General features: G+C 39.1%; 1 protein-coding gene across 1 annotated transcript; it reads right to left on the reverse strand.

The window, feature by feature from the left end:
* Nucleotides 1-2876: 2876 nt before the first annotated feature.
* LOC125713451 (gap junction delta-2 protein-like) lies at nucleotides 2877-14865 on the reverse strand. The gene is made up of 2 exons (XM_048984587.1): nucleotides 14457-14865; nucleotides 2877-7465 (listed from the first exon to the last, which is right to left on the reverse strand). The coding sequence occupies exons 1-2, from the start codon at nucleotides 14525-14527 to the stop codon at nucleotides 6622-6624; spliced, it is 915 nt and encodes a 304-aa protein (XP_048840544.1). The 5' UTR covers nucleotides 14528-14865; the 3' UTR covers nucleotides 2877-6621.
* Between the last annotated feature and the right edge of the window lie 300 nt (nucleotides 14866-15165).

Genomic DNA, 15165 nt, shown 5'->3' on the forward strand with positions numbered 1-15165 from the left:
TTTCATTCGTAAGTTGAGGAGCATCTGTACTCTCTTTACTCTCTTTTACACATGTGGGTATATATTTCACATATAAACAATTATATGTATGTTTCATTTATGTTGTTCCAAAACCTTTGTATAAATGTGAGTACTGAGATTCATACATATACATATACATCCATCCATCCATTTTCCAAACCGCTTATCCTATTGGGTCGCGGGGGGTCCGGAGCCAATCCCGGAAGCAATGGGCACGAGGCAGGGAACAACCCAGGATGGGGGGCCAGCCCATCGCAGTATACATATACATATTTGTATATATTTGTGTGTATATATATATATATATATATATATATATATATATGTTATATATAAGACGACTTACATTGCTTTTGGCATCACAGATGAGTTGCATGTTATACATTCATTCTTTGATGGTGCTTTGATTGCAATGGCACACAATAGCACCCATAACATTAGGATAGCCAGAAAATTGCTGCAAATTGCACCGTGATGATTGTCTATACATCCCCACTAGGGCAACTTTCTTGACAGTCAGTAAAAACCAGCCACAACAAGAATAATGGGCTGGGATGATATTCCTGTTGGCCAGGTATTTTAAGTACTTAATTTTTATTTTATTTTGTAATGTAGGTTGTTCAAGAGCTGAGACCAATTCATCACACAATTCCATCAGAATCCCAGTCCGAGATGGTTGATAAGCCACACATCATCAATGGAATAATTATCATTGTGATCTCTAATATTTGTCACCTTTGTGTTTGCCTGTACACAACCTCATCCAACAAAGCTAAATATGCCATGATGATGCTCCATGACATATTTATACATGGGCCATGATACGTATTACAGTAATTGTACATGTGGAAGCACACATGTTGGTACCTATGATTTCTCGGTATGTACACCTCTGACTTACCATAGATTCTATGCAATAAATAAAGACCATTATCATATAAAGTCATTCATTTAAAAAATAAAACAAACGCTGAATGTTAGTTGAACATGAGATACAGTAAAAATGTTTCAGTATTTAATGTGTGTTTCACCTAGTGCTAAAACTAAAGGCAACATAGATGCACATTTCTATGTGAACTCTAGATGTCACTTTTTTCTGTTTCCTCCGAAACGTTCGTACAGCTCCTCTGGATCATTCATAGACATGCAAAATTTTATTTTTGCCGTCCCTTTATAAATCCAAAAATTTTTGTACATGCATAAAAATCTTTAGTGGCTTTTTTGTTCATATGAAGCCTTTATAAATGAGACCCCCAGGTTCTTTGCAGGATAACCAGCTCTTTTGAATGCCAAACCCACCTGGAGTGTTTGTTGCCAAGAACTCGATTTTCATTTCATCTGACCATACAACATAGTTCCAGTGAAAATTCCAGAAGCACTTGTGCTTTTGGATAAATGACAGGAATGGCATTTTTCTGACTGCCTTCCAAATAATGTATTACCATGGAGGCAGCATCTGATGGTTATAGGATTGAATTAAAAATATTATTAATGGTGTACAAAGCACTAAATGGTCTCGGGCCTCGATGCATTTCTGATTAACCTGAACATTATGAAGCATCCAGATGCCTGAGGTCTTCTGGGAAAGGCTCTCTCAGCGTTCCCAGAATCAAGACCAAGCGAGGAGAAGCAGCGTTCAGTTTCTATGCTCCCTGCCTGTGGCACAAGCTTCCTAAAGAGCTGAGGTCTGCTAAAACTATTAGCTCATCTAAATCACGGCTTAAAACATTACAGTTTGCTACAGCTTTTCAATAAATTATCTTCACTTACATTTTGCCCAGAGTACCTTAAATCCGACAATTTACCACAATCAGCCAGCTTTGTAGTACAGGCCCCAAAAGGTGAATTTCTTATAACCATTTTTACTCATCTTTAACAGGGGTGCCAATAGTTGTAGAGGGGACTGTATGTTATGTAAATCTTTATACAGAGCAAACGATATTTTTATATCTTCCATAGGTAGTAAAGCTAGATCTGCATTGATTTGATTTGACAATGCTATATAGTTTGGGCATCTAAACATTTTACTAAGTGTTCATTGCAGCCGTATTCTTTTCTCTATGCAACATAACCTTTTTTTAGGCGCTTGTTGTTTTGACTGTTGTAACACTTGTATCTGGGTGTTAAATTACTGCAGTTGTCTGCACCTGGTATAAAGTGCTGATTCAAAAAAAAAAAAACAACTACAGTTTTGTGTTGCATCAGTTTCCCTTGATTCAGAACTAAATGTGAAACAGTTCGTCCCTTTAAAAGCCTAAACACATGAGCATTCCGCTCATCGGATGCTGCTTCTTTGTATTATGCGTCCACAATGTAGAAATATATATTAGCTTCTCTCTATGTTTCTTATTCACCTTTTAATCATTTTACATCTTATATCTTACACAATTTCATACTTTGTCATGGTCACAAGTTCATACACTATTAATACTAATCAAGACACAGCATCCAGAGAATTCTGTTAGTGCCTTTCCCATAGAACATGACCATGAATTTTCTAGCATATTCTAGAAGCTGACAAGATTGCTTTTCTACTTACCAAGTATGTACATTTTCCAGTTTTCTCTTCTGATTATCATGCTTAATGTGGTCAGGGTAGCGAAAACGCACTATGAATGATAACTGGATGTGACATTCTGATGCAATTTGTTCACTGCTCCACAATTCAAATGTTCATATTCATACTTGTTATTATATTTGATAAACATTTCAGTTAGATGTCTCGTTCCCCTCTTACTGTATTAATCAATATGTATAGGATTTATTTGAAGTGAAAAAAAACCAGGATAATTATATTTCTGCCCTTTGTATCTGTTGTAATGATGCCAGGACATTCAGAAATGATGGCATGTTCATATCATTCAGTTGCTTTATTTTTGGAGCAAGATATTCTGGTCTGCAGATAGACATACATGAATATTATTTAAATGAAAAGTATAGAAAAAAGACTTACATCATATAGATACAAGATAATTCAAACATACCAGACACTTTACAAAAAAACAAGAAACGATTATTTGAAGTAAACAAGGATGATATAGGAGACAAGGATTACATTTAAGGCTACTTGAAATGTTTAAATCATAAATGAGTCATGAGCTGAAACATCTGTGCGTGTATATACATTTGCATAAGATTCTCTGTAACACCCCAGCAAATATAGAGATATTGTACTTTGTAATCAAATATCAGTCATTATACAGTTATGATTGAATTAAAATATTTTTTATTTATGCATTTTTCCAACATAAGATCAATTTTGAGGGAAATCATTTCTTGCGAGATCTTAGGATGTCGTATTAGATTTTCCCATCCTTAAGTGTAAATATCATAACACTAAACTAAACACATGTTCTAAACATTGTTACGAGTTTATCTTGTGGCATAGGTTGCTTACATGAAAATGGGGTTATAGCTTAAGTCAAGTCATTTTATTTATATAGCACTGTTAAAAACAACCAGTGGCTGACCAAAGTGCTTTACATCAATAAATAAATATCTCAAAGCATGTTGACCAAAGGCAAACCTTCGGGAAGTTGCAGGATAAGGGGTTAGAAGCAGGATGAAACATAAATTTTAAAGTCACAGTCAATGATTTCATTGCCTTTACTAATGAAATGGAAATAATTTTATTGTCGCGTACATAGAAGGTTCAGTACTTCTGACTGAGGTTCAGCAAGCAGTTAACCAACTGCTGTGCATACCGTTCTTAATTCAACAAAGTATTGTATGAGTCATACAAACACATAGAGGTTAATTAAAAGATTAAAGAGCAGTTTATACATCTATTGCAATCAAAATCTTCACAATGTTCACTATGGTGAAGATGGAAAATGTGCAGGTGTATCCATTAATAAAATAGTGAGATTAAGTTTAGTTTAAGTGATGAGTGTAAGATTTCAAAAGTAATGTCATGTAGAGCCCTTTATCTTCTTGATTCTTTGTAAATTGTCCCCTTTTATAAATAACATAAGGCCCTTAAGAAATTTCTGAGATATTTAATCTTTTCATCATTTTGTCGAATTAAAACACAATTCCAGCATGTTTTTTTAGACGCTATGTTATGTTTGTCAGTCAATAAAAATATGATGGAATCCTATTTCAATATTCAGCTATCAGCTCTGGATCTAACATACTGCCAAAAGCCTTCCTCGCAACTGCATTACAAGAACTCAGTCCACTAAGATTTACTTTGCAGTTTATTTCATGAGTAATTTATTCATAAATTTCCTTTTAACCTGGGTTAAATTGCACGTAGCTTATACTACAATGTCAGCTAAAATTAGTTATTGGTTTTTGAATATTAATGTGTCTTGAGATCGAAATAAATTTGCATATTTTGAAATAAGATTAAGAAGACATATAGTAAATATAAAGCCATGCTTTTCGATCTCGTGCATAGAGCAATTTTAAGTAAAATTTGTAAAGGCATGCAAGGTCTCTTCCAGTTTTATAACAATTAGAATTGAAAGTTCCATTCATTGTCAGTAAAAAACAAAAAACATCTTTATAAATAATCATGCTGTTTGGTTGGACCTAATTAACATGACCACATTATTTCATTAATCTAAAGTAATCTTTTTCATTAAATGTAAAAAGTGACTTAAACATGTCCAGGTGACACACTCTAAATTAGCAAGTGGTCGTTTGATTCTCCCCTTTTCAGTTAAAACGAGTACAGGTATCCTCTTATGAGCCTAATGCTGGAAATTGTAAAGTGAAACATTGCTGGGGACCCAATTTCCAATAATTACCTTGGGGAAAAATGGATTTGATAAACTGAGCTGAGGTGACACAAAAAACACTGAAAAAGTTGAGTGCAAAGATCGTAACTGTGGAGCAGATTGCTAGTGAGCTAAGTGTGGCTGCTGGTGCAAACTTTCAGTCATATGCATAAAAAAATGACTCGTAAGGGATACCTGCCCATCATATAATAAGCTAATTAAATGAAAGATACATAATTCATAATAGTCAGAGACAAGAGTGCCTTCTCAGTTCCCATATCTCATGCATCATAAATATCCCACCTTGAAACATTCAATCCTAAAATAACAGTATCAATGAAACCCCAGAGTAACTTAAAACTTAAACCCACCCATCTTTATACTTTGCAGGAAGCCAACTACAGACTCCCTAATTATTGACAATAAGTGTGAATCAAATATATATACTTAGAAATTCTACCTCAAAGAACCATTTTCTTATATTCATTCTTATTTATCATTCTCTCGGTCTTAGTTGGGGGACATATTCTCTGTTCTTTACTGGTGCAGCATGGTAAGATACCCTGTAAATTGAAAAGTTATTTAACTACCTGTGAAATCTACCCCCTTATCGTTAGACTACCCAGTCACATTTTATTCATTGAAGTTATCAATTCAGGTGGAAAATGTGTGCAAAATACATTAATACAGACATCATGTAAATAAAGAGTATTTCTATAATATATATTTTTTTCTGCTGCCTTAGTAAACAGGTAAATTGTTTACATTTTATTGAGTCAAGTCACTCTGTCATATTGCAGAGTGACACGTATAGCAGAAGTATCAAAGATTTTAATAATTATTTAGTAATCTTCATAAATATTATTGCTGAAGCTACAGAGTTTCTCAGCATTGCTGCATGTAAAGGTGCACGATAACTTGTGTATTACTTTCTATCCCTCATGCATGCATGCAAATGAGACAGGAACAGGATGCAAATCTGTTAAATCTTTTAGGTTACATGTCATTATAGTTCTTCTATTCCGTTATTGTTCTGTAAGCATGCTTAATTTTTGTTTTTTGGAATATGAATGTATTGTCATGAGTACATGAGACAATTCAGAGGCATACGCACCATCTACACAACCTCTGTACCGTCCAAACCCCAACAAAAATACTATTGCCCTGATCCCAACAAAATAAATATTCTTAGTTCTTTATCGCTCATATATTAGTTGACAATTCATTATATCGGCTTTTAATTATTGCACTAGTTGGCACGAAGCAGAACAATCTTTATGCTAGTTCTTTAAAAATAAGGAACATGTAAATAAGTTTGAGTGGGCTCCATTTTAAAGAAGCTCAAGAACAAATAAATAGATAAATACACACATAAATAAATACACAAATAAATAAATAGACAAACATAATTTATAAAATAAGTACGTATGTACAGTATAGAGGAGGCCTAGACTGCAGTCCGCAGTAAAAATAAAAAATGAAGCCCATGTTAAGATAATTCTTTCATTTTGGCAATTCTGGCTTATTTTTAAACAGTTTTAACACTAGAAACCTGAGTGTTTTCAGAGGAATTCTCCTAATGAAAATCAGTGACACTTAAAATTTGTGAAAGAAGGGGTTACTTGTATTTTCTGGGTAAGTATAAGGAAACTTGTCCACAATGACACTGATGCTCGTCGCTTTGATACATTCTTCATGCCGATGTTACTTCCTCTCCTTGGAGTCTAAACATTTTCTTTCTGTCTTCCCATTCATAGCTTTCATTCAAGACACGGACATTTTTTCTTTAATAAGGAAGGAAACGGAAGATGTTCTATTTAAAACTTAAAAAAAAAAAAAAAGATCTGATAAATTTCCAGTTCTGGAGATACGTATGTCACACATAAGCAGACTCGCTGGACTGGGTCCTTCCAAGGTTGGGAGCCTGTGACAGATGTGAGACATCTTTCTTGCGCACTTCACAGATGGATTTGCGTCGAGCCTGTACCCCTCGAATCGCTGTCTTAATCTTTCGCCAGCCAAGGTGGTTGAGTTCAGCTAAGTTGAGCAGCACACAAATTCCACTGACTGCAAACATGAAGACCAGGAAGACTGTTTTCTCAGTAGGCCGGGAAACATAACACTCCACCTCCTTCACACAAGGGTAGCGGTCACACTCGAACATGCCTGGAACGTTGAACCCATACAGGAAGTACTGGCCAGCCAAGAAGCCTATCTCTAGGGCATTACGGAAGACTACCTGAATGACATAGAATCGAGAAATGCCCTCTTGCCGGCGGACCTTTGCACTCTTTGTGTGTGTGAGCCCCCGTGGGGCATTGGGAATCTCTTTCATACCCAAACACTCGTGGTCATCCTTTCCCATAGTCTCTGGGTTCTGTACGAGAATTCCATTGATGTTGCGCAGCTTGCGAGCATGATCACCGCGTCCATGATCTCTCTCCATGTATGGGTGTAAGAAAGAGTAGCTACGATCACGTTGCTTGGCAGATTGGTGAACCGAGTAGGTGATGAAGCACAGACTTGGGGTACAGACCAGGATGATCTGAAAGACCCAGTAGCGGATGTGGGAGATGGGAAAGGCTTTATCATAGCAGGCTTGGTTACAGCCCGGTTGCATGGTGTTGCAGATGAACATGGTCTGCTCGTCTTCGTACACCTTTTCACCCACTATCCCCACAATCAGGATGCGGAAGATCACCACCACTGTCAGAAGAATCCTTTGGGAAAGGAATTAACAGGCTTCAATTAGGGAATGTTTACCAGTGAGAAAATAGCAGATAAGGACACCGAGATATATATAAACAACATGAGAACCTGATCAAACATAGTATGAAGTAAAAACAATTGTCATTTACTGTCAAATGGATTTAAAAATCATAGTATGGTGTACTAGACAAAGCCAGATGATTGTTTAGTACAGTTTTGCTTTTTACTCTGTATATTTGAAGATACACACTGAAAGTAGATTGTACTTGAATATAAGACAGTTTCAAGAACTTCTTCTCTGATAGATCTGCTTCTGAGATGATGATTGTAATGATAATTGTGATCGTTTTCTCTTTGCATCAATATTTTTAAAGATAGTAAACAGCCAGGAAGAAGTTATGATTTCATTCTGAGAAAGTATAGTTTCATTTTTAAATCAATGTCTGAAACTTATGTGTTATGTAGCCATTTTAAAGTTGAACGAATGGTATTTAAGTGAATCTGGTGTTCATGTACTTAGATAATTTTTTGTCATTTTGAAGCATTTCTAATCAGATACTAGAAGCTAACACAGTTACAAATAGACTTTCATTTATTATTCTGCACATATGAATTTTGCATATGTGATTATTGGTGAGCCAAAGCATTATGACATGGATCACAGATAATTTTAATGATGGTCACACGGATTGAACTTGCTGTTCCAACACATCCCACAACTGTCCAACACGTACAGTATCAGGCCACGCATGTGATGCAACAGAAAACAGGACACCTCAGACCAGGCAACCTTCTTACATTGATTTAAGGACCAGTACTGAAGTTCCCATTGTGAACACTTTCGAAGGTAGACAGGGATTAGCATGGGCACTCTGGCAGGGACTAGCATGGGCACTCTGGCAGGGATTAGCATGGGCACTCTGGCAGGGATTAGCATGGACACTCTGGCAGGGATTAGCATGGACACTCTGGCAGGGATTAGCATGGACACTCTGGCAGGGATTAGCATGGGCACTCTGACAGGGATTAGCATGGGCACTCTGACAGGGATTAACATGGACACTCTGACAGGGATTAGCATGGGCACTCTGGCAGGGATTAACATGGGCACTCTGGCAGGGATTAGCATGGGCACTCTGACAGGGATTAACATGGGCACTCTGGCAGGGATTAACATGGGCACTCTGACAGGGATTAGCATGGGCACTCTGACAGGGATTAACATGGGCACTCTGACAGGGATTAACATGGGCACTCTGGCAGGGATTAGCATGGGCACTCTGACAGGGATTAGCATGGACACTCGGACAGGGATTAACATGGGCACTCTGGCAGGGATTAGCATGGGCACTCTGACAGGGATTAGCGTGGGCACTCTGACAGGGATTAGCGTGGGCACTCTGGCAGGGATTAACGTGGACACTCTGACAGGGATTAACGTGGGCACTCTGGCAGGGATTAGCATGGGCACTCTGACAGGGATTAGCATGGGCACTCTGACAGGGATTAACATGGGCACTCTGGCAGGGATTAGCATGGGCACTCTGGCAGGGATTAGCATGGGCACTCTGGCAGGGATTAGCATGGGCACTCTGGCAGGGATTAGCATGGGCACTCTGACAGGGATTAACATGGGCACTCTGGCAGGGATTAGCATGGGCACTCTGGCAGGGATTAGCATGGGCACTCTGACAGGGATTAGCATGGGCACTCTGACAGGGATTAACATGGGCACTCTGGCAGGGATTAGCATGGGCACTCTGGCAGGGATTAGCATGGGCACTCTGGCAGGGATTAGCATGGGCACTCTGGCAGGGATTAGCATGGGCACTCTGACAGGGATTAACATGGACACTCTGGCAGGGATTAACATGGACACTCTGGCAGGGATTAGCATGGACACTCTGGCAGGGATTAGCATGGACACTCTGGCAGGGATTAGCATGGGCACTCTGGCAGGGATTAGCATGGGCACTCTGACAGGGATTAACATGGGCACTCTGGCAGGGATTAGCATGGGCACTCTGGCAGGGATTAACATGGGCACTCTGGCAGGGATTAGCATGGGCACTCTGACAGGGACTAGCATGGGCACTCTGACAGGGATTAGCATGGGCACTCTGACAGGGATTAGCATGGGCACTCTGACAGGGATTAGCATGGGCACTCTGACAGGGATTAACATGGGCACTCTGGCAGGGATTAGCATGGGCACTCTGGCAGGGATTAGCATGGGCACTCTGACAGGGATTAGCATGGGCACTCTGGCAGGGATTAGCATGGGCACTCTGGCAGGGATTAGCATGGGCACTCTGGCAGGGATTAGCATGGGCACTCTGACAGGGATTAACATGGGCACTCTGACAGGGATTAGCATGGGCACTCTGACAGGGATTAACATGGGCACTCTGACAGGGATTAGCATGGGCACTCTGGCAGGGATTAGCATGGGCACTCTGACAGGGATTAGCATGGGCACTCTGACAGGGATTAACATGGGCACTCTGGCAGGGATTAGCATGGGCACTCTGGCAGGGATTAGCATGGGCACTCTGGCAGGGATTAGCATGGGCACTCTGACAGGGATTAACATGGGCACTCTGACAGGGATTAGCATAGGCACTCTGACAGGGATTAACATGGACACTCTGACAGGGATTAACATGGACACTTGGTTACGCAGCCCCATACACAGCGGGGCTTGATGCATTGTGTGTCATGACACATTACTCCTGTGACATCATTAAATTATCTGTGTTTTATGCCACAGTGGCCCTTCTGTTGGTTCATACCAAACAGAAAAGAATCCGTTTACATCGCACTTGTGGCTTAGCCACCCTGTAAGTGGATCGTGGTTTTTCCCTCCTCGACAAATTGACCACAAGCACCGAATGTTGGCTTAATGTCTAATATATCCCAAACCTTGACGTGTGCCATTTTATGAGACAATCAATGTTTTTTGCTTCACATGAGGGTGGTTATAATGTTTCTGCTCGTGTGCATGTGTGTGTGTGAGTGTGTGTGTGCATATTTGCATTATGTTTATATTATATTGTAGGAACCACATGTTTTTTCAGGTCCCCAGAAAGATCTGCGAATGCAATCAAAAAACTAAAAAAAAGTCTCTTATTTTGTTTGGACACTTATGGTTAAGGTCAGGGCTGGGTAGAGGTTAAGGTCGTCGTGTTGGAATTAGAGTTTTCCCCTTAGAAATGAATGGAGAGTCCCCACAAAGATATAATTACAAACCTGTGTGTGTCATACACACACACACACACTCAAAGACATACATACCTGTGAAGATGCTTCTGTGCAAGTCCAACTCAAAGAAAACAACATATCACATAAATATAAAAAAAACACCTAGGGCCCTTCTGCTAACTCAATTTTATATGAAATCGTAGCATTTTAGTATTTCAGCTGGGAAATTGCTTAGCAAAGTGCTATTACTATCCCGGCCGAAAATTCCATTTACTTACGCTGGTGACTTTAAATTACCCTGCGTGACAGCATATCTAATTATACATGTGTGTGAATGACCTACAATGCAGAGGCACTGCATGAAAGGTATGATGTTTCTTATGCCCCAATAATACGGTCCAGCAAAAGGTTAGAGACACTCAGAAAGCTATTTGGATAAGTGGTTATTGGAAAAGGGTAATAGCTATAAATATTCTTAACTGTTATCAAGTTCATATAATATTGCGTTCAACTAAGAAGATGGATTTATTTTGCTACTTGGTATCTTTATATCCATAACGAATTCATTCACATCTCACATGATATAATATCTCTACTTTTAAAATGTTAAAATTTGGTAAATATCACAAGTATTTCCGAAAGCTTAAACACTTATATGTGTATTTCCTGTATTTAGAGGGCCCTACTGGTATTCAGAAAGCAGTGTTAAGCAAATTGAGAGTATAAAACACTAGGGACTCCTCCTTCTGCTGGCCAAAGAACCAAGGCATGGGCCTAATAAGGTATTAAAAGGGTTCCGCAAGGATGCTGGCCCGTACAGATGCCATTGGTTCCTGCAGGTACGGCTGGCTGTTAATAGTTCTGTACAGAGGTGGATAGTTCAGGTCCAGAAAGTAAAAATCTAGACCAACTGAGTACTCTGCGACTCTTGGTTGAAAGTAGATCTATGGTCTGGATTTTTCCTTTTTGGACCTGAACTATCTACCTCTGCTTCTGTGCTCCAAAAAGCTCATTCTACCTCATCCCACTAATATTAATTGGGATTGAGATCTTGTGACTGGGCAAGCCAATGCATTAAACTGAATTCATTATCATGTTCATGGAACCATTCCAGGACAAATTTAGCCTTGTGGCCCAGGGCATTATCCTGCTGAATAAAAAAAACAAACAGAAAAGCAGAAATGGAAACACTGTTGGATAACACCTGATTAGCAATGATGTTCAGGTATCCCGTTGATACTCCATACTGCACCACTTTTTCTTAAAGGGATCAGTGGGCGCCATGGAAACACCCCCTTCACATCATCATGCCACCAGCCTACACTGTTAATTGACATGCACATTTCTTATGGTTTTCCTAATATCCTTGTCCTACCCTCAGCAAAACAAGGCAATGTTTTTCCATTCCTCAATGTTTTACTTCCTTTCCCCACTGCTGAAAGAAGCAGAATGCTGAATGAAATCAAATGGCAAGTCAATGGCTGCTTCATCCTCTTACTCTAAGAGTTATGCATTATTTTATGGTTCCTTCAGCACCAGCGTTGTATCGGACAGTCAGTTGACTAACTGCAAGCCTTCAGCTGGTCAGTACAATGTATCTCTTTCATCAGTGAGTAATTTCTGACCTCTGGTCTGTTGTCTGGGTGGGTTTTGGATACATATGGTTATTGGATACAGCAGTAATGCACAGTTACACTCAAAGGCAAATCTCGTTTTCTAGTCCATTCACAATCTATGTCTCAGTTATCTCAAGCCTTAAAAATTCTTTTAATCCGTCCTCTCATCTTAATCCACTATGACTAATGTAGATTCAACAGTTGCAAATCAAAGACCTGCATTCCTTTTATGAGTTTATTTTAAAGAGGGAGTGTGCGTCCGTAATCGTTTGTACGCTCAGTACACATAAACAATGCCTGTGGTACCACAAAGAGGACCGCAGACCTTCTGAGTCTGTACATTATTAATGAATAGATTGTATTTACAGTGAACCAGATTTCTCTGCTTAGGGCATGCAGGATGGATGTGCCACACATAATCCTTCTGTTGATAACTTCACACTCTTACTGCGACAAAAGAATTAGATTTGGGAAGATATATGTAGTCAGTAATTTGAAAGCTTTATCGTGTGTAAATGATGTAATGAAATTATTATATGTGCACATCCTTCAGATGTAGTGCCAATAAATACCGGAGAATAAGTACAACAGCAGACGCGATGTGCAAATGTTCATTATATAGGCAAGACATTGAAATTATATATTGTGTTGAACCATGAGACCGTGGTTAACATCAGGATTTCAGATATAGGATTTAAATGCAATGTGTAAACCCTGGAAAAGCCGAAGCACCTTTGAAATTAATGATATCTCTACATAAACATTGATATATAAGACTATACCTCTATCTGCATACTATTTTATCCACACAGAGTACACATTGTGCTGCACAGAAAAGTAATTTTGTAGGTTACATTCCCTGTATAATGAAGACATCCCATCCAGGGTGTCTCCTTGCCTTGTGCCCTCTGCTGCCAGAGATGCTCCCTGTGACCCTGCACTGGATGAGCAGTTGCATGGTAGATGGGTGGATGGAAAGTGTTTTCATTTCCACAATATATTTATAAATGTTAATCACATTGTGTTTTCATCACATCATTTGATGTCTGTGTCAGTGTTAACCTTCATAGCAGCTCTTATGTCAGTAGTTGTATGATCTTTTTTTTTTGGTTAATATATATATGTGTTTGTGTATGTGTGTGTGTGTGTGTGTGTGTGTGTGGTCCAGGTATGCCTTACCTTGTGGGGACCAAATGTCCCCACAACGTGATGAATACCTGTTTTTTTTACCTTATGAGGACCAGTTTCCTGATCCCCATATGAGAAAATTCTATTTGATAAAAATCCGTGACTGCAATGAAAAAACTAAAAATGCAAAAAATCTTGTATTTTGCTTGGTTACTTATAGTTATGGTTAGGGCTGGGTATGGGTTAAGGTTGTCATAATTAGCATTAGCATTTTTCCCATAGAAATGAATGAGGATTCTCCAAAAAGATATGATTACACTGCATGTGTGTGTGTGGGTGTGTGTGTGGTGTGTGTGTGTGTGTGATAAAAGCCACCAGGGTAAATTCAATTTTATACAAATCTGTGACACTGCAATCAATTAACTAAAAATGCCAAAAGTCTTGGTTAAGGTTAGGTTTGGGTAGGGGTTAAGGTTGTCATTGTTGGGATTAGGGTTATGTCCATAAAAATGAGTGGGAAGTCCCCACAAAAATATGAATACAGGTCTGTGTGTGTGTGTGTGTGTGTGTGCGTGCGTGCATGCGTGATGAAAATTCCAATTGTATCATTACTGAACTATTCAAGGAAATTATATGAAAAAATACATAGTCACCATTGATAAAATAACCTTTAACATATATAGGTCTTTAAGATAACTATATGATAAATAGCAATAACATTATATTGTAACATTTTTGCAGCGTCAATGGCTATATAATGCAGGGAAAGTCGCACAATGAGTATCTTACATAAATAAACCTTTTTTACAGTTTTAGTTTGAGACACTTTGTTTCTAAATTACAGGCTAGTCAATAACCACATAATAAAGAGACACGAATTTCCTTAATCTAACTTAAAATATATGAATGTATGAAGTCCCATGACATTTATGGGGTTCATTCTTGTTTTTAGAAAATTGACATTTTTCTGCAAAGAGCTTAAGCACTTCTTGGTGCCACGCGCACCAGCAAATACTGTATCTGTATATTTCAGGTGCGGAAGCTGAAATTTCCTTACCTTCCAATCATGGTTGAATGCTGCTGGACAGCAGCTTCCAGAAGTCGCTCCAGTATGGTCCATTCTCCCATGGTGACAGCTTTCACTGGGAAATGCCCTTATCTTTTAGCCTTTCTTCTCTGTGGCTTTTTAGAGAACTCCACTAAAGACAGTCAAACTAACATCTGCACTGCCGTTTAACTTTGACCGCTGTTAATTCTGTGATCAGTATCCATGTGTCTTTGTCTGTTGTACCAGAATGCACTGTTCTGCTGAGAATATATTCCCCACCAGTACTATATGCCAGAGCAGCAATGTTCAGCATGCAGCCTGTCTATGTCCTAGCACACTGCTGTAGAGCGTATCCTGTCCTTCTTTCCCCATTAATGTGATCATTGTGTGTGATCACCACGCTTTCCTACCCCCCTCTGCTCTCGCCCCAACGCCCCTCCCCCCACCCACTGACCTCAGTGATATTCCGTATTTCAGAAAAGCACCAGCTCCTATGCATGTACAGTCATGTCCTTGTGCATTGTCATGCATGGACCTTCATATATTCAGCTTCTCCTACATTTAGCACCGTGCACTGAGCAAAGCTGTCCTGTCTTTTACATACAAACACACCATCACATATCCTGAAAGCATAGTGATGATTCTCGCTCGCCGTAAAAGCTTACAAACACTATAAACCACCATAGCCAATGGCAAAAATAAGTCCCTTTACTCACAC

The sequence above is a fragment of the Brienomyrus brachyistius genome, chromosome 18, assembly GCF_023856365.1.
Source record: "Brienomyrus brachyistius isolate T26 chromosome 18, BBRACH_0.4, whole genome shotgun sequence".
Classification (NCBI taxonomy): domain Eukaryota; kingdom Metazoa; phylum Chordata; class Actinopteri; order Osteoglossiformes; family Mormyridae; genus Brienomyrus; species Brienomyrus brachyistius.